The 21110-nt window shown below is 43.1% G+C and overlaps 1 protein-coding gene across 1 annotated transcript in view; it reads right to left on the bottom strand.

Moving 5' to 3' along the window:
- Window positions 1–477: 477 nt before the first annotated feature.
- The window catches only part of LOC124555159 (homeobox protein engrailed-1a-like), a 153153-nt gene continuing 132520 nt past the window's right edge, over window positions 478–21110 (bottom strand). Inside the window, exon 2 of the mRNA XM_047128982.1 lies at window positions 478–2251. Within this exon, the coding sequence (XP_046984938.1) occupies window positions 1848–2251 (404 nt within the window). The 3' untranslated portion in view covers window positions 478–1847. The remainder of the gene's footprint in view (window positions 2252–21110) is intronic.

A 21110-nucleotide genomic window follows, 5' to 3' on the forward strand; every position in this document is an offset into this window, starting at 1 on the left:
TTCAGACATTCATCCAGTGCACTTTTGCGCTATACAGTTGGTACTCATAACTTGTTCATGAGAAGTCAACAAACTGAAGTGTAGTGTAAAACCATGATGCTTGATACAGGGATCTGCGTGTACTTTTAATAGCAATAAACAGTCCTCCTTTGTTATTATGATTGGCCAGTCTGATGATGATATCAAATCGAAAATCTGAAAATAATAAACATTACTGTAACTGCTTTTACCATTTTAAGATATTTTTTCTGTATCTTCTACATGCCTTTTACCTATCCTATTGCAACACAGTGTGAAAACTGTACAAAACCTTTGCCAATTCACCCATGCAATATATTCAGTATCAGTTGCTTACAGCAATATATTTTTTGTTTCTAGTTTTAGTAAGAACATTAGATTTTATAACTTTCAAGTACTGCTGATGGTAGGGGTAAAAGTAGAAAATGTTTTTTAGGAAATGTTTTATTCATATCTGACTTTAATTATATTTACATTATATAAGGATGTCACGAAAAAATCGTATTCACTTACTGTCATTTATATTGCTGATAATGTTAGCCTTATTCCCAGCATTGTTCTTTAGCGATGTAGTGTACTAATCACCATATATTATTGCTCTGCTACATATAAATACTACAGCGCTGACATGCATTCACTTTTCTTAAAACATTTTGTCTACTGTTAACACGAGTGCATTTCTAAGTTTATCATTGTGTTAAACCAACTAAATATTTGTCTATAATTTCGGATAAGACAAACAAAAATGATTGTTTATAGTTATAAATGAAATGTTTTTGGTAATATGTTCCTTTTTCACAAACTGGAAGGAAATAGATATTTTTTCACTACAAAACTCAATAAAATTACTGAAGAAGAATCACAACTTGCAGCAATTTTACCTTTTTTTATATTCCTTAGAAATTCCCTCCAACAGTCTGAGGGAAACTAATTATTCCCAGTAAGTGCACCAGCTGATCAACGTGATAACATATTGTTTATGAAATGGACTAGAAGCCTGGAGACACAGACATCTTGAGACATACCGGTACTAAACATGTTGCACTGAAATATAATATACATGTTTATTTCTTCTTAATAAAAATTCATTTACGCAATTATACTCTCAATGAAGCGACCTCCGACAGTAAACCTTTACTTCGAGGAAATATCGCATCTACTGTTTAACGGCCACGGTTACATTTCAGTGGTACAGTGGTTACCATTGAGAATATCGTGTCTTTCTGCTTTTTTTAAGTGTTCTATTGATATGTACAAGCACCTGTTTGGTTCATTCGGATAATTACAGAATTAACACTATATTATTTCAAAAATATATCTCATAATTTAGACAAGAATGTGATTTAATCTGTTCTACTATCTTTTGTTGGAGCATTTTCAGCCAACTACTAGCATACCAGAAATAAATAATGTAATTTTATGTAATGACAATATAACAGGCAGCGAGCAAATCAAATGAACTAAACCAAGCTTTCACACTTTCCGTCTTACATTGCTGGAATTGCCTATCACTCATTATCAGCATTATTCTCGTGAACAGAACACAAGATACCAGTCATAAACTTATAATTAAGCCACAAGCTTCTCAGATAAATCCCACATACAGTAGGAATATGGCAACCTGCACTCCACAACGATTAGTAGCTACGGTGGATTAAATGGGAGATCATTCTCAAACATCCGCGCAGGAGGGATTTTTAGTTCTCGTTTCGTTACTCCCTCTTGACGCACAGCGGAATTGTCTGACAGGCTGGTGCACTGCTATTGCTACTGCATAATGTTTGTTGATGCTGCCAGTAGTCCAAGTCACTGCACAGTGTCGCGTCGGTTCACGGTGTTGTGGGAGCAGCCAGGGCGCCGGAGACGGTCTGCGGGGCCGTCGGCGGCGGCTGCTGCTGCTGCTGCGGGGGCGGTGCTGTCGTCTCCTCGTCATCCTCATCGATGGGCACTGTGCTGTGGTTGTAGAGGCCCTGCGCCATCAGCTGCAGCGCCAGCGGGTTCTTCTGTCCGCTGGCCTTCTTGATCTTGGCGCGCTTGTTCTGGAACCAGATCTTGATCTGCGCCTCGTTGAGGCCCAGCTCCCTGGCCAGCTCCTGGCGGCGGCGCTCAGTCAGGTATCTGTTCTCGGTGAACTCGTGCTTCAACCGCGCCAGCTGCTCGCCGCTGAACGCCGTGCGCGGCCGCTTCTCCTCCGGCTTCTTGTCTTTGCGCTTCAGCCGTCGCGACCGAGGACCTGCAACAAGGGGAAACAACTTGTAAAGGAAATGTTGTGAGTTTTATCAGGGCGCGAGACTTCATAAAAAATCTGATAAGGCACGCCCTTATCTTTGGAAACATTTATAAATGGTTCAAATACACTACTGGCCATTAAAATTGCTACACCACGAAGATAGCGTGCTACAGACGTGAAATTTAACAGACAGGAAGAAGATGCTGTGATACGCAACTGATAAACTTTTCAGAGCATTCACACAAAGTTGGCACCGGTAGCGACACCTACAACGTGCTGACATGAGGAAAGTTTCAACCGATTTCTCATTCACAAACAGCAGTTGACCGACGTTGCCTGGTGAAACGTTGTTGTGATGCCTCGTCTAAGCAGGAGAAATGTGTATCATCACATTTCCGACTTTGATAAAGGTCGGATTGTAGCCTATCGCGATTGCGATTTATCGTATCGCGACATAGCTGCTCGCGTTGGTCGAGATCCAATGAGTGTTAGCAGAATATGGAATCGGTGGGTTCAGGAGGGTGATACGGAATGCCGTGCTGGATCCCAACCGCCTCGTATCACTAGCAGTCGAGATGACAGGCATCTTATCCGCATGGCTGTAACGGATCGTACAGCCACGTCTCGATCCCTGAGTCAACAGACGTTTGCAAGACAACAACCATCTGCACGAACAGTTCGACGACGTTTGCAGCAGGATGGACTATCAGCTCGGAGATCGCGGCTGCGGTTACCCTTGACGCTGCATCACAGGCAGGACTGCCTGCGATGGTGTATTCAACGACCAACCTGGGTGCACGAATAGCATAACGTCATTTTTTCGGATGAATCCAGGTTTTTTTTACAGTATCATGATGGTGGCATCCGTGTTTGGCGACATCGCGGTGAACGCACATTGGTAGCATGTATTCTTCATCGCCATACTTACGTATCACCCGAGGTGATCGCATTGGGTGCCACTGGTTACACGTCTCGGTCACCTCTTGTTCGCATTGACGGCACTTTGAACCGTGGACGTTACATTTCAGTTGTGTTACGACCCGTGGCTCTACCCTTCATTCTATCCCTGCGAAACCCTACATTTTAGCAGGATAATGCACGACCGTAAATTGCAGGTCCTGTACGGGCCTTTCTGGATACAGAAAATGTTCGACTGCTGCCCTGACCAGCACATTCTCCAGATCTCTCACCAACTGAAAACGTCTGGTCAATGGTGACCGAGCAAATGGCTCGTCACAATACGCCAGTCACTACTCTTGATGGACTGTGGTGTCATGTTGAAGCTGCATGGGTAGCTGTACGTACACATGCTACCCAATCTTTGTTTGACTCAATGCCCAGGCGTATCAAGGCCGTTACTACGGACAGAGGTGGTTGTTCTGGATACTGATTTCTAAGGATCTATGCTCCCAAATTGCGTGGAAATGTAACCACAAATCAGTTCTTGTACAATATATTTGTCCAATCAATACCCGTTTATCATCTGCATTTCTTCTTGGTGTAGCAATTTTAATGTCCAGTAGTGTACCTCTAAGTACTATGGGACTTAACATCTGAGGTCATCAGTCCCCTAGACTTAGAACTACTTAAACCTAACTAACCTAAGGACGTCACACACATCCAAGCCCGAGGCAGGATTCGCACCTGCGACCGCAGCAGCCGTTTGGTTCCACACTGAAGTGCCTAGAACAGCTCGGCCACCGCGGCCGGCGGAAACATTTATTAGGAGCTCAGCAAACGAAGCCTTCTCCTGTAGGGACCACAGGAATGTAATAATTCATGTACAGATAAACCTCTACAGAACGTGTTACGTTTGATTTATTTGACTAGTTTCACTCATATACATTATCTGATCAAAAGCAGCCAATCGCCCTATATAACGCGAAATAGCTGTTACGAAATGCATACCGGCCGGCCAGAGTGGCCGAGCGGTACTAGGCGCTACAGTCTGGAACCGTGCGACCGCTACGGTCGCAGGTTCTAATCCTGCCTCGGGCATGGATGTGTGTGATGTCCTTAGGTTAGTTAGATTTAAGTAGTTCTGAGTTCTAGGGGGCTGATGAACTCAGAAGTTGTCTCATAGTGCTCAGAGCCATTTGAACCATTTTTGAAATGCGTATTCGCGAGTATAAACGAAAGCGGGAAGTATTGTGTTGTGAGTAGAGATGCAGTAAGAGAAGAATGGGTCGATCAGCATAGCTGAGTGACTGCGAACATGGACCTGCCGATGGATTTAACCTGAGTAACAAATCCATCAAGGAGGAAACGATTCTGATGCTGCCTAAGCCGACTGTTGGTGAAATGATTGCGAAGAAAGGCTAAGAAACAATATCAATAAACCAAGACCAAGAGACCTCATGTACTGTAGCGGTTCTAGCCGTTACAGTCTGGAACCGCACGACCGCTACGGTCGCAAGTTCGAATCCTGCCTCGGGCATGGGTGTGTGTGATGTCCTTAGGTTAGTTAGGTTTAAGTAGTTCTAAGTTCTAGGGAACTGATGACCTCATAAGTTAAGAGCCATTTGAACCAATACAATGTAATTAGAACATACTCACAAATAAAACTAAAGTTATGGCATTTTGTGGAAATGAATATCTTTCTAGGAGACCACACAGCAATCGTATTTTTGTAATTGTTTATACTTATGGTACGTGAAGTTCAGAACTCAAATATCAACGACATGGAGCAGAGTGATATTTGACGGTGATTTTAACTGTGTTATTAACAAAAAAGAACCTAAAGAAAGATTTAAACAGACTTGTGGCACTCGAATATATGGCTTGGAATTTAAATATGATTGACGCGTGGGAGGCAACAAATGCAGACTCATTAATAGACACCTGCTTCACTAGTCATTCAGCGAGCAGAATAGACCGGACTTACGTCTCACAAGGCTTACTACGTAACGTCACTACGTCAGAAATCTGGCTTGTAAATTTCTCCAATCATTATATTACTTATACACTGAAGCGCCAAAGAAACTGGTACAGGCATGCGTATTCAAATACAGAGGTACGTGAACAGGCACAATACGGCGCTGCGGTAGACAATGCCTGTATAAGACAAGTGCCTGGAGGAGTTGTTACATCGGTTACTGCAGCTACAATGGCAAGTTATCAAGATTTAAGTGAGTTTGAACGTGGCGTTATAGTCGGCGCACAAGCGATGGGACACAGCAGCTCCGAGGTAGCGATGAAATGGGTTTTTCCCATTAAACCGTTTCAAGAGTGTACCGTCAATGTCAGGAATCCGGTAAAACATCAAATCTCCGACATCGCTGCGGCCGGAAAAAGATCCTGCAAGAACGGGACCATCGACGACTGAAGAGAATCGTTCAACGTGACAGAAGTGCAGCCCTTCCGCAAATTGCTGCAGATTTCAGTGCATGACCATCAACAAGTGTCAACGTCTAAACCATTCAACGAACATCATCGATATGGCCTTTCGGAGCCGAAGGCCCACTCGTGTACCCTTGGTGACTGCACGACACAAACTTTACGCCTCGCGTGGGCCCGTCAACACCGACATTGGACTGTTGATGACTGGAAACATGTTTCCTGGTCGGACGAGCCTCGTTTCATGTTGTATCGAGCGCATGGACGTGTACGGGTATGGAGACAACCTCATGAATTCATGGGTCCTGCATATCAGCAGGGGACTGTTGATGCTGGTGGAGGCTCTGTAAGGGTGTGGGGCGTGTACAGTTGGATTGATATGATACTCCTGATACGTCTAGATATCACTCTGACATGTGAGACGTACTTAAGCATCCTGTCTGATCTCCTGCATTCATGTCCATTGTGCATTCCGGAGGACTTGGGCAATTCCAGCAGGACAATGCGACACCTCACACGTCCAGAATTGCTACAGAGTGGCTCCAGGAACACTCTTTTGAGTTTAAACACTTCCGCGGATCACCAAACTTCCAAGACATGAACATTATTGAGCATGTCTGGGATGCCTTGCAACGTGCTGTTCAGAAGAGATCATCACCCCCTCGTACTCTTACGAATTTATGGACAGCCCTGCAAGAGTCATGGTGTCAGTTCCCTCCAGCAGTTCTTCAGACGTTAGTCCAGTCTTGCGACACTTCTGCCAGCTCGCGGGGGTCCTACACGATATTAGGCAGGTATACCAATTTCTTTGGCTCTTCAGTGTATTACCAGTCTGAGTTTACAGACACAAACAACTTTCTGTGGAAAAGGATACTTGAAATTAAATACTACCATACTGAGAGACCAGGAATTAAGAATTATGGCGCTGGAAACATGGAAGGCTTGTGCCACTACACGACGTGCTGACCGAAGCAGACAACAGTTCTCTCCACGAAAAATTTGAAGAAGTATAAATATATGAAGCCCGAAAGGATAGTCAACAGCAGTAGAATACCAGCTGAATTTTACCTCATTTATTGGGATATACTGAAAGAGGATCTAATTAACGAATTCAGTGATGCATGGAATGTCCAATTATCAAACTTCCGCAGTCGCTGGACGCAGTATAACCGACACCTTGGGTAACTACCGTGCCATACTATCTATTAAAGATATTTGAAAACCATGGGAATTTGTAACATCTGTCAATCTTTCGAAAGATTTCGACCGGGTCTTCCACAGTTTTATACTAAAATAAGTGCGGAAATGTATCTGCAACAAATTCTTCCAAATTTTCACAGTCATTTTGCAAGGACCTTAGTCCAAAATCGTGATCAAGTGGGCCATTCGATATAAAGCGGTCAGTCTGTCAGGGTTTCCCACTATCGATGGCCATCTATGCCTCTTCCAAGGAAACTTAACAGCTCACCCCCACAGAAATTCGTATGTCGAGCACTTGCAGATGATCTAAGCATGTCTGTGTCAGCATAAGGCCAGATACCGCGCCGGCCTGGGTGGCCGAGATGTTCTAGGCGCTACAGTCTGGAACTGCGCGACCACTACGGTCACAGGTTCGAATACTGCCTCGGGCATGGATGTGTGTTATGTCCTTAGGTTAGTTAGGTTGAAGTAGTTCTATGTTCTAGGGGACTGATGAGCACAGAAGTTAAGTCCCATAGTGCTCAGAGCCATTTGAATCATTTGAACTTTCTGGGCGGCAACAGAAGAAATGATGAACTATATACACTCCAAGATCATGAACTTAGGGAAAGGTTTACCGCTGGACTAACAACGTTGGTTACCAACAGCAACCAAGATATGAGGTTTAGGGCTAGACCCGGTTTCAGGCCTACAATGGGTGCAAACTTTCAGCTGGCGATTAATGTTGAACAAAGTTAGGGCTAGAATACAGCTAAATTCCAAGCGATGTCTCGATATGATACAGGAAGTAAAACTAGTGAACGAGGTCATATTATCCAAAGTGTATTCCATACCGTCCATTTTGATAGTACGAGCGCCAATAACCGAAAGTCTATTATCAGTAAGAGGATGTTCCGTATACTTTCGAGGTGAAATACAGCACGCTAACATTACCCATTGAAGAATGCAGGATGGGATTAATAGCTATTGGTGCAAAGTGCAAAACATTAGTAGTTCACAATGTTCTTAAAAAATCAAAATTCAGCCCCAACAACCTAACATGTATGGTTCTAAATGTAGTTCGCCCTGAAAGGCGAGTGGCACCCGTTAATATTGGTAAAATACATTCAAAGCTCAGCTTTTTCAAAACGATCATGGTCGAGAACAGCTACGTAACCCAGGAAGACAAAATGAGCAACGCAAAGAAATATTACTACCATATTAAGAAATGTTGAGCTCTTAACAGAATGGAAACTAAATACCTTCATGTCAGCTGTCATGAGGTGTGGAAGATGATTCATAACAAAGAGCTTACATCATGCATGACATAACAAATAGTTTACATCAAGTATGGGGACAAAATGGGACAAGGTCGTCAATGAAACGATTCCAAAGCGCAATCATATATCCATCTTGCGCATTCGCCGCCTTTTGATGAGCGTAATGAAGAGCACACGTTTATACACAGTTTCAAATGTCACCATCCACGAGCTGTCTGGAATTGGGCTCAACTGCGTACTGCACCTCTGTATATTCGTAATTAAGATTAATGCTCTTTGTAATTATGCTCCTTATATCTGAAATGCACCTTACGATCTGGAAGTAGGATACAGGTTATAAGGAAAAAAAAATGCTACGACGAAGGAGAAGAAATTTCTTTTATTTGCTCGTATTTCTCTGATTTTCCTGAGAGAGAAACAGGAACCTCAGTTTCTATAGACGACAGCTGATTGGATTTATACAAAATATCAGAATTCTTCCCACATATGAAGAAGAATTTTTTGAAGGTAGAGAGACATAAAGGATTTCAAAAGAAGGAGAGAGTACTTTACATTTTAAGGATGAAGGAATATACTACCACCAAAATGGAATTTGCTGCATTATTACTTCTCCTTTTCAGTTTCACGAAATGAAAAATTGTTCATTATCATTTACCTCACAGTTAAGAAAAATTTAATTTTAATAAATAACAAAAAAGAAGAAATTATCACATGAAATGAAACGCATTAGTCACTTTCTTCTATTTTCCAGGAGCATTACTATGTTTCAACAAACAACATAAGGGTATAGAAGCCAGGCCGAGACGGCAGCTAAAGTTGAGAGAATGGCAGAGCTATAAGCGGGAGGGAAGGAGGGAAAAAAGTGGTACAACGCTTGCCTGCGACGTGGGTGGCTTGGGTTCTATTCCTGACCAAAGCTAATTTTAAACAGTAGTGCATGTTCTACAAACATTTCTGTGAAGCATAAATTATATAAGGAAGGAAAAAAAAAATCGGTAGCGCTCGAATCCGGTAATCACTGGTTCGAGTATCGTTTTGGTTATTAGTGTTTTCGTTTTTTATCGCTCAGTTTGAATGACCACATAATTTAAATATTATATTCATCAAATATATGCTGATTAGCACATATCAAACTGTCATTTTTATGAAAATTGCACATCTTCTTTTTTACAGTTACATACTGCAAACAAAAACCGAGTTTCCATTGTGAACACAAATTATTAATCACCGAGCTTTCATAAATGAGTGTCTAATTTTAAAAAATTATAAATTAAATTTGTTTTCATCTTCATGTATTTTATTTTTCACAGATATATGCGAAGAAATTAGAAATTTGTTAAAAATTTACTGCAGCCCAGACCAGAACCAAGGCTGCCACGAGCATGTGGCTGACTCTACCATAGACACACACTGCCCCTTCGAAACACTGATCGTATATTAGGACATTAAAGACAATAGGGAAACGTCAAAGTCGATTTCCTCAAAAATTTTTGAGTACCAACGGATCATGCACCACTGCAGCACGCGTGCACCAACATGTCTAAGGCGGCGGCAAAACAGCCACTTCTAACGATGTTATGAACTGACTCTCAGTGTGAATCTTGATGGACTTCACATGTTTACGAGTTAAACTTATCTATACCTTAACAGATTATCTCAAGAGCAATGACGTCTCAACACCAAGCTATCTGCAGTGGTCTGTCTCAACATCGTATCATATATTTGAGTCCTGTTTTGGGTTTGAACGCTGCACAGTGTATGTATTTGTGTATAAGAAATAGTTCTGTGACAAATAAATTTGTGTCATATGTACTGCAAAGTCTTCCCGGGTTGATATGTGGATTTATTACCACTGTAAGGAATTCGCATAAAGTCTCTAAATACTGTTGTTTACGTATATGTGTTAGGAAATGGTTCCTTCTGGTTGAAAGTAAATCTGTCCGAGACTTTTACTAATACGCGCTTGTAACGTTAATCAGATAGCATTGTTGATCACGTTTGTTTTGGTGTTAGCCAATGTGGAGTAAGCCACCAGATTTCAGCTCTATGCTGCCTCAAGCTAACTGAAGCGGGAAATGAAAGTAAAACTAAAACAAGAACCAAACGTTTCAGTCATTCTTGCTATGCACTTATTTAATCTAGTCACTGTTCCGAACGTACCTGTCTTGTCGAATGTGCTTCGTATATACTAGCACCAAGGCCTCAGCAAATACACTACTGGCCATTAAAATTGCTACACCACGAAGATGACATGCTACGGACACGAAATTTAACCGACAGGACGAAGATGTTGTAATATGCAAATGATTAGCTTTTCAGTGTATTCACACAAGTTTGGCGCCGGTGGTGACACCTACAACGTGCTGACATGAGGGAAGTTTCAACCGATTTCTCTTACACAAACAGCAGTTGACCGGCGTTGGCTGGTGAAACGTTGTTGTGACGCCTCGTGTGCGGAGGAGAAACGCGTACCATCACGTTCCAACTTTGCTAAGGGTCGGATTGTAGCCTATCGAGATTGCGGTTTATCGTATAGCGACATTGCTGCTCGTGTTGGTCGAGATCCAATGACTGATAGCAGAATATGGATTCGGTGGGTTCAGGAGGGTAATATGGAACGCCGTGCTGGATCCCAATGGCCTCGTATCACTAGCAGTCGAGATGACAGGCATCTTATCCGCATGGCTGTAACGGATCGTGCAGCCACGTCTCGATCGTTAAGTCAACAGATGGGGACGTTTGCAAGACAACAACCATCTGCATGAACAGTTCGACGACGTTTGCAGCAGCATGGACTATCAGCTCGGAAACCATGGCTGCGGTTACGCTTGACGCTGCATCATAGGCAGGAGTGCCTGCGATGGTGTACTCAACGACGAACCTGGGTGCACGAATGGCAAGACGTCATTTTTTCGGATGAATCCAAGTTCTGTTTACAGCATCATGATGGTCGCATCCGTGTTTGGCGACATCGCGGTGAACGCACATTGGAAGCGTGTATTCGTCATCGCCATACTGGCGTATCACCTGGCGTGATGGTATGGGTTGCCACTGGTTACACGTCTCGGTCACCTCTTGTTCGCACTGACGGCACTTTGATCAGTGGACGTTACATTTCAGATGTGTTACGACCCGTGGCTCTACCCTTCATTCGATCCCTGCGAAACCCTACATTTCAGCAGGATAATACACGACCGCATGTTGCAGGTCCTGTCGGGCCTTTCTGTATACAGAGAATGTTCGACTGCTGCCCTGGCCAGCACATTCTCCAGATCTCTCACCAACTGAAAACACCTGGTCAATGGTGTCCGAGCAACTGGCTCGTCGCAATACGCCAGTCACTACTCTTGATGGACTGTGGTATCGTGTTGAAGCTGCATGGGCAGCTGTACCTGTACACGCCATCCAAGCTCTGTTTGGCTCAATGCCCAGGCGTATCAAGGCCGTTATTACGGCCAGAGGTGGTTGTTCTGGGTACTGATTTCTCAGGATCCATGCACCCAAATTGCATGAAAATGTAATCACATGTCAGTTCTAGTATAATATATTTGTCGAATGAACACCCTTCTATCACCTGCATTTCTTCTTGGTGTAGCAATTTTAATGACCAGTAGTGTAATAGTAGAGTTTAATTTTTCGTTCTTTATACAATTTAATAACAGGCAACGCCTTCGCAAGCGTCTGTAAAGGTGCGACAGAGAGTTCGAACAGTTTGGCAGGGTTGCAGCCGTGTGAGCTGGGATGGCGCGACGGCGATCAATTGAGGCAGGCGAGGCGTGAGGCGTGGCGCGTGTCCTGTCCCCGGGGATCTCGCGGTCGCGTATTTGGCGCCTCATTCGTCACACCCGGCCCTCTCGCAATGACGCCTACACCCTCGCCTGTTGCAGCTTAATAACTCTCTAATGGCACTTCCTTAGGGGAGCAGATCATCCTCAGCTCCCCTCTGCATTTATTCCGGAACAATTACATCCCTTTTAAACTAACGCATGTCGTACAGGATGTGATGAATGCATAACCTCCCGCACATCTCGTTACACACACACACACACACACACACACACACACACAGGCACACAAGTGCATCTGGTTACAGATTCGCTACACAAAAAAAGGAGCGCTACGAAACTTTATTCGAGCACGTTTCAGGTGCGATGACTTAAAATGATTATGATACCTGTATCCAGTAGCAACAACTTGTTAATTTGTAAGACACAAATGGATTACATTCATTGGCGCGAGCGGACATTGACCTAAATCAATGGGGAAATTCGAAAATTTGTGCGGGATAGGGATTCGGATCCTGGTCTCCTGCTTAGTAGGCAGATGCGCTGACAACTGCGCCACCCTGACACAGTTGTCATCGCTACTGCAGGGACTACCCTAGCACGCCTCCATCAGACCCAAATTCTCAACTCACTCACACACAACTAATGTAGTGTCCATTGCCCACTATCCTCATTACTCGTGACATTTGGCCGATTCCTGTTAGAGTTTGAGCCTGGTGTGCATTTGCACTGAAGCAATCATTCGCCGTCTCTCCTTAATTATATATACAGGGTGTTTGAAAAAGAACTACCTAGTTTTAAATATAAATTTAATGGCGAAATTAATGAAAAATTACATCAATGAGTACATATCATGAAAGAGAATTCCTTCAAGTTTTGTTTAATGTTAGTAGACGTCAACGTGGGATCCATTTGTTGCCCTGCACACATCGAGACGATATCCCACTTCTCGCCACGTATTCACCAACATTTCAGGTGTAACTGTCCCAACTGCCGCGAATATTTTTTCACGCAAGTGATTGATGTCTCTGATCTTTTCACTGTACACAACGTTTATTATGTGGCCCCAAAAGAAAAAGTCGAGTGGGGTTAAGTCTGGGCTTCGTGGTGGCCAAGGCGTTGAGCCAGCCCTACCTATCCACCGAGTGTCAAGAGCCGTACGCACACGGTTTCTGTAATAAGGTTGGGCGCCATCTTGTTGGGAAAACACAAGCCCCTTGTCCCGCCTCAATATCGTCCATTTAGGGAAAGACGAACTCTGTCAATATGTCACAGTAAATGCAAAATACACTCCGCCTTCAGGCCACAAGTGGGCCATCGGGACCATCCGACCGCCGTGTCATCCTCAGTTGAGGATGCGGATACGAGGGGCGTGTGGTCAGCACACCGCTCTCCCGGTCGTTATGACGGTTTTCTTTGACCGGAGCCGCTACTATTCGGTCGAGTAGCTCCTCAATTGGCATCATGAGGCTTAGTGCACACAGAAAAATGGCAACAGCGCATGGCGGCCCGGATGGTCACCCATACAAGTGCCGACCACGCCAGACAGCGCTTAACTTTGGTGATCCGACGGGAACCGGTGTATCCACTGCCGCAAGGCCTTTGCCCTGTCACAGTAAACGTTTCCGTTTCTTGTTTTTCTACAAAAATGAAAGTACCAATCACACGATCTTCCATCAAACCGCACCAGACATCAACTTTGGGAGAGTCACATTGATGCTGAATAACTTCATGTGGATGCTCTGCCCCTCAAATTCTGCACTGTTCCACTGACATGAAATGTAGCCTCATTGCTCTGTACTTGACTGCACGCATGCGTGGACTGAACTGAAAGAACAGAGGAAAAAGCAGCACTGGTGCCTTCTCAAAGTCAAGCAGACCTGCCAACTGCAGGGGAGCCAAACTTGGAGAGTTGATGAATCAAACACCACAAACTAGAGTAGTCTATGTCACTTTGTACAGATTCTATGACACATTAAATCTAGGGAGCTCTTTTTCAAACACTCGGTATGTGTAGTGTCTGTTCTTTCGAAAACCATATATATGCATATATTGCTAATTTTAATATTACTCATTTTATAGGCTATTCTGAGATAGAAGCTGTTAAATGAATCTTTGTACACAATCTGATCAAAAGTTTCCGAAGAACCCAAGGTAATGTGGAATTGGCCACTAGATGTCACGGACCGGGACATGCCTGTATAAAAGGAAGCGAAGAGTGTTGTGTTGTCACTAGAGAAGCAGTAGCGCATAATGATCGGTTAAGAGAGCTCAGTGACTTCGAACGTGAACTCATCATTTATTTCCGGCTTGGTAACAGGTCCATCAGGGGCATTTCGACCGTTCTGAAGTTTCCCAAGTAGACAGTTTGTGACGTGACACTGACGTGCAAACACGAAGGAACAATCACAGCTAAACCAAACAGGCAGACCTCAGGGACCGTCGATCATTGTGGAAGGTGATTGTTAAAATGACATGAACATAGCGGAAGGAATCACACGAGAGTTCCAAACTGCTATCATCATTCCAGACGGTAAAATGATTGTGCTTATAGAGTTACAGGAATGGTTTACAATGGTCGATCAGCTCTTCATAAGTTACACATTCCTGTATTGAATGTTAAGCGACGCTTGGTGTAAAGAGCGACGCAGCTGGACAGAGAATGACTTGAAACAAGTGATTCTTAGTGATTTGGTCATCCGATGGAAGGGTTTGGGTTTGGCAGTTAGCTGGAAAACATTACCTGTCTTCATGTGTAGCAACAACAGTAAAGTGCGGAATAGGTGGCATTACGATATGGGAGGTTATTTCGCCTTCTGGGTGTCGTCTCGATACATCTCTTAAGATAATGCTGAATGTGGAAGGATGTGAACACATTTTCCAGCATTGTGTACTCCGTACGACAGAGACAGCTAGGAGACAATGACAATGCACTCTGTCATAAAGCAGCATCTCTAAGGCTGTGATTTATGGTTTATAGCTTTCCTGTCCAGAGTGCCAACATGAACCCAATGGAACACCTTTGGGATGAGTTATAACGGCGACTTTTTTCGGGGTACCAGCGTCCAAAATCACTATCTTCCTTCGTTTCGGCTGCAATTTCTCCACAGACATTCAGGCACCTTACTGACATCCCCAGCAGAGTTCAAGCCGTCATACAGGCGAACCCACTTCATATTAATTTCCGCTAATAGGTGTACGGATGCCATTGATCAGATACAGTATTTCCTTAGCAAAACACACCCACACGTGATGTTAAAACACAGTTACGTTTTTGGAGGGTTACGATTTTGTGTCTGGCTCCTCGTGGTTAGATCATCTGTCAGAATGTCTTGAATTTTTTAACTAGCAATCACAATGTAATATTAGCTAGATGAAAGTCCTCAACTCATTCCAAAATTTGAAAAGGGGCGCACTGATGAACGACCGGTAGTAGGGCGGGACGGCACACTGAAACAGAAGCTCGAAGGACCTACAACGGACATTCGATGGAAGTTCAAATGGTACGTTACACATTATTGCGGCAAGCCAGTTAACTTTTATTGAATGCTGCACTACACTTCACAGTGACGTTGATACATGAGACTATTTTTCAAGATTCTCTGTAAAGAATGGTCGGAACCTTCTAGAAATCGTTTAATCCCTCGACGACAGAAACCCATTCCTTGATCACGGAGTCATTCGGGAACCACTGTGTGAACTTCTTCAGCGTTGAAAGCTTCCCCCCTACCCCGCAGGTGAAGGAAATCGTATGGTGCAAAATCTGGGCTGTATGGTAGATCAGAATCACACGCGACTCTGCGGCCTAAGTCTGATTATTGACACCATTTCACTATGGCTGACGCCGGCCGCTGTGGTCGAGCGGTTCTAGGCGCTTCAGTCCGGAACCACGTGGCTGCTACGGTCGCAGGATCGAATCCTGCCTCGGGCATGGATTTGTGTGATGTCCTTAGGTTGGTTAGGTTTAAGTAGTTCTAAGTCTAGGGGACTGATGACCTCAGATGTTAAGTCCCATAGTGCTTGGAGCCATTTGAACCACTATGGATGAGTGCGACATTACATTGGGTCTATATACCGCCAGAATATTAGTGTGAATCCGTGTGTAACATAGAACTTTCGGCCCAAGACTCGTACTGTTGTCACGCGTACTTCAAATTTGGAAAACGAATACGGTCGCCGCGCCAGTTCACTCGTTCACTGTGATGCACGTGTCATACGTACCACAGCAGAGCTGTGTGTAGCAAAACCCGAAACATGCACTCTCTTCTGACAATGTACCGCTCTAGCTGCCTCACTGTCTTAGGATGCAATTTACTCTCTGAAGTCCCCCCGAACAAAAAAAATTAGAGGAAAGGCAATGCAAGACTTTAAAATGACGCGTGAGGAGCATTCTCTGTATGTTAAACGTGAAAGATTTTAGTTTCTTCTTTGGCCTTCTTTGACAGGATTTAACTACAACCAATATCAGTGTTTCAGTAACAGACAAAGGGAACAACAGTGAACTATAGAAGAAACTATTCTTCTAAATTAGTTAACTGAAATAACGGAAAACCTGAATCTGTACGGTGGAATAATGAGTCTCTTCTGTTACATCCCACTGCTTTCGCTCAGTGCTTCTTAGTTAATTCTTAGGGAAGAAAAGAAGTGCCATTTCTGTCCAGATTTTTCTAAAGTGCAGCATTGTGCAATGATGGAATACTTTACCGTTATCTGAATCGTTTTCAAACCGTTTACTCAACGGCAGAATGACATAATTTATGTGATGTATTAACTTTGTGGTTTATCTTTGGTCAAAACTTATTTTTTCGTATGTTTCTGTTTCGCATTCACACCCTGCTTCTTCCTCTAACTTACGAAGTAGAGTTGCAAAATAATCACAGACTGCCTAGTGGATACCATTCCTGCAAGTCTGTCTAAAAAATCACTTTCATGGAAAAGATGGTGAAATAAATGCAGGTGAAAATTAGGGCCTCTATTCACTCGCAGCCCCATTCATGCTTTTCTTTCTTTCTAATGGTTTAAACAGAAATCTCTTGTAAGTTTTATGACCTATGGAAACATCTGATGGACTTCTTCAACTCACTGACCGCCCACTCCTTTACTGTTCGGCCTGTCTGAGGATCTGAGCCTTACATTTAGCACACTGCTGATAAATAACTACTCTTTACTTGGAAAGGTGATTTTCTGAAACGCAAGTGCCACTATGAAATTTTTGTTAGTCTTATAATTTATAATTATCACATCATGACTTCTTTAAAGCTTTTAAGAAGTTCCGCTTACTATTTTTTGGTATTAGGAAAGAAGACAGCAATTACAATCATTGCAAATGAATGAGAATGTCTGGTCGAAAACCAGACCAATGCATAGATCGTACTACCAGAGGGAGGGGCCTCTCTGCCCATCACAGAATTTCTTTTTTTTTTTTTTAATTCGTTAATTCCTGTTCGTTCTTATCAATAAAACCGTTTTTAAATAGGTATGTACATGTAGCGTGCTGAACCAAATAAATCTTTTAGCACAATCTTAGCAATACCAAAGCATTTTCCGTAACTATACGCAGAGCGGAGGGGTACGTCATGATCACTATAATTTAAAAAAAACATAAATTTCGTTAACTGTTATGAGCTTTAGTCGCAGTATAACTGTTATGAGCTTTATTCGCAGTATACTTTTTCAGTATATATAGATGTGTAAGAAGGGCCCTGAATTTGAAAATATGAATATGACATTTGTACTTAAAAGTCACATGCATTTAAGTTTCTGTGTTATGTTTTACAGTAATATTCAAACCAATAACAGAATCTGCTGTAAGAAATGATTAAAAACAATAAATATTTTTTTCAAAGTTTTAAAATTGAAGTACATGACTAGATTACAATATATTCAAAAGGCGGACATGAAGTACACCCCTCTTCCCCTCCTTGGTATTACGATTGTTAACAAACATTGCAACTTTCTGTGACCGAAGTGCAATGATTATGCCAACGGCGTTTAATGGATATGTGGCGGGGTTCCCGTTCACGACTTTGGAAGATACCTACAGATGCTCCTCTGATCTCTGTCGGCAATGTAGCACTGAGGTAGACTACTACGATATAGCCACTGTCAAATTATAAAGTGCTCACTGCAGTGACACTGTCTCTCCGATGTATCTGTTGTAGTTTACTGTCAACTATCATTAATCTTTCTTACATATAAAGCATTTTTCAGTAAAGTAATTATTTAACTATTGGTGGTTTTATTTCTGTTGTTTTCAGTTGTCTGCCGTGTTCTATGGTTGTTGCGACACGTTCTGTATGCGCATGGGATATGAAGTCCACTGCCGACCATTGTGCCCCAGTGGTTGAGGGAGAATTGAAATCCAAATCCCCACCCAACCATCCTAATTTTGGGTTCCGTAAGTCATTTAAGGAAAATGTCTGCGAGATTCCCTATAAATTATCACTTCTGAATTCCTGACCTATGGCGCTTCTGTCTTGGAATGTACTCCGCCTGCAGTAACACCGTCGTCGACAGGACGTTAATTTTAAATCGTCCTTTCTACAATTTGAATAATTGGCGAGGTGGTTTCACATCTGCAGCCATCAGTGTGGACCCGGAGATGGAGGTACGAGGTGATGTTGATGTAATGATGGCCACCGCCCTGCTACTTATAAAAACGGCGTTTTTCCGTTTCTGTTCGGGCGGTATCCAACACGTACGTTAAGGCGTAGCTGCCTTAAACGAGACATCGTTTCGACTCGCCCGAAAGGATTAATCAAGGAAATGGGCGTTAACATGGCAGCGCATTTACGAGGCGCAGTTACTGAGACGTAGAAGGCTCATTAGGAAGCTCAGCACAGCCAGAGGAAGTCGGGAGAATTTAGTTGAGGGCGACATTCCACGCGACGGTGCAGCTGCCACTGCAGGAGGCCCTTTATCGTTGCGTAATGGAGATCAGAACAAAAGTAACCCCGCTCCCCGGTTGTGCATCGAATACGACGCGCCGCCGAAAGGTAGGCGTGTGTGACGCATCGTGGATACGAGAAGTGCGCCTTTCCAGATAAGTGGAAGGCGCAGCGCTCTCGCGTCATCCCACCGAAACAGTGGAGCCATTTGTGATCTCTTGGTCCTCGTCCGCTGTCCGACTGCAGCTGCGAACAAAGGCCGCTTATTAGCGATGGCGCGGTTTCTGTTTTTGTGTTTGAGGCGTTCCGCTTATTGGAGCCGCACAGGCAGGAGTGATGTATTGGCCGCGTCCGCCAGCCTTCCCACTTGAGCCGACACAGCGGGACGTCTGCTCAGCATTCCGCATCTGTTTTGTCTCTCGCTGACTGTCACACATGCTGCGCAACGTACGCGAGATAAAAGAACCATCAAATGTGTTGTAGGTACCTTCGGGGGAACCGCGATGTGTAACGAAATAGGGTAGCACGCTTCGCGTAGACGTAATTTATTTATTTATGAGGAGGAACTAATCCTGAAACTCTCAGGGCTCAAAGGCCCATTATGTTCACCGCTGAACTTGCTCAGTGTCTGCCCTCCCTCCAGCCCCCTTCGCATACATCGAATAATTGAGGGGAAGAGCCCTCAAATATGTTAATTTAATTCTGCCTAGATGTCCACTCTCAATAGAACAATGAATTGTAACTAAAAATAAGATGGAATAATAAAAAATATAGTCTCATTTGGCAGCGTTAGTCACTCAGATAAATTCTCGAAAAATGCGTCTTTAAAGCCACTTTTGCTTAAATCTTTACTTCAGTGCATACCCAAGTTACGAATTCAAACAGGATGTTCTGAGATTTACGCATGAGTCAGATGTTACAGAAAAATGGAACACTGTGATATGGTCTACTAATAATATAACAACTGTTTTCTAAAGTATTTCAGCAATTCATCCTGAATTTCTACTACGTGCAAGTAAAATCTCTCCCAAAGACGTTTTTATGTGACATGTTTCTTGTGGTGGCCATTTTGGCAGAAGCTGTATACAAATTACAGTAATTTAAAAGAAAAACGCCTTTTTGCTCGCTGCACCCACTGAAGATCCCTTTTAAGTGAGGTGAAACACGTCTGGGTGCATTAGTTAATAAAAAAAACTTCACGTACAGCAAGCAAAAAGGTGCTTTTCTTTTAATCTGCTGCAATTTGTTGTTATTTGGCTTTTCAATTTGTTGGTTACATTAAACAGAACGCTTTAGAAATTGTATATTATAAACACAAATAGAATATCAAGTTGCCTTCCATTAGGAAAGTGGGAGCACTAAACGACTGTGATATGAGTTTCAAATGATAGAGCACAGCAATCGGTCGTCCTTTTCTTTCAGGGTTTATTAGGCAAATCTAGATTTCGGCTGGTGCCTAGCCATTATCGGTACGCTATTTCATGGTATCAATGCATGTCCTAGTACGTCGGTCCCCTGTTATTGGGGCTTCTGACACAGTTCGTTCAAGACTACTCACAGGGGACCGACGTACTAGGACATGCACTGATACCATGAAATAGCGTACCGATAATGGCTAGGCACCAGCCGAAATCTAGATTTGCTTAACAAAACCTGAAAGAAGAGGACGACTGATTGCTGTGCTCTATCGTTTGAAAGAAAAACAAATAGAATATGTATCTTCCGTAACTGATATATCATTATAAAAACTGCCATTATATGGCACTGAAAAGAAAATAAGAAACCGAGTAGTGAAAAACTTCAGAAGCCTAAATTGCTTGTTACTTGAGGATGAGGACGTACATAAATATACAATTTCCAGTTTCTTCATGTGGTGGAAGAACCCATATATTCCTTATCCAGACGCTTTGACGGAATGTGGCTCTTTCTAATCGCTTATAACGTTAAGAAAACCTGGAAGAAGAACTGGCGCCGGCCGCTGTGGCTGAGTGGTTCTAGGCGCTTCAGTCCGAGACCACACCACTGCTAAGGTCGCAGGTTCGAATCCTGCCTCGGGCATGGATGTGTGTGATGTCCTTAGGTTAGTTAGGTTTAAGTAGTTCTAAGTCTAGGGGACTGATGACCTCAGATGTTAAGTCCCACAGTGCTTAGAGCCATTTGATTTGAAGAACTGGCGCTGATATACAGAACCCCTTATTTTGTATTGTATTTTGCTGAAATAACCATTTCAGATACTGACATACAGCAAGAATGTCTGTCAACCTCCTTAGATAACTACATTGCATAATTTCTAATGTATGATTGAGCTGAGGGGTTAATGTATAACTGAGTAATGTGTCCAGAATTTGTTTTGATGTATGGAAAAATCAGCAACAGGCTATCCTGAAATGAGGTT

Source organism: Schistocerca americana, chromosome X, assembly GCF_021461395.2.
Source record: "Schistocerca americana isolate TAMUIC-IGC-003095 chromosome X, iqSchAmer2.1, whole genome shotgun sequence".
Classification (NCBI taxonomy): domain Eukaryota; kingdom Metazoa; phylum Arthropoda; class Insecta; order Orthoptera; family Acrididae; genus Schistocerca; species Schistocerca americana.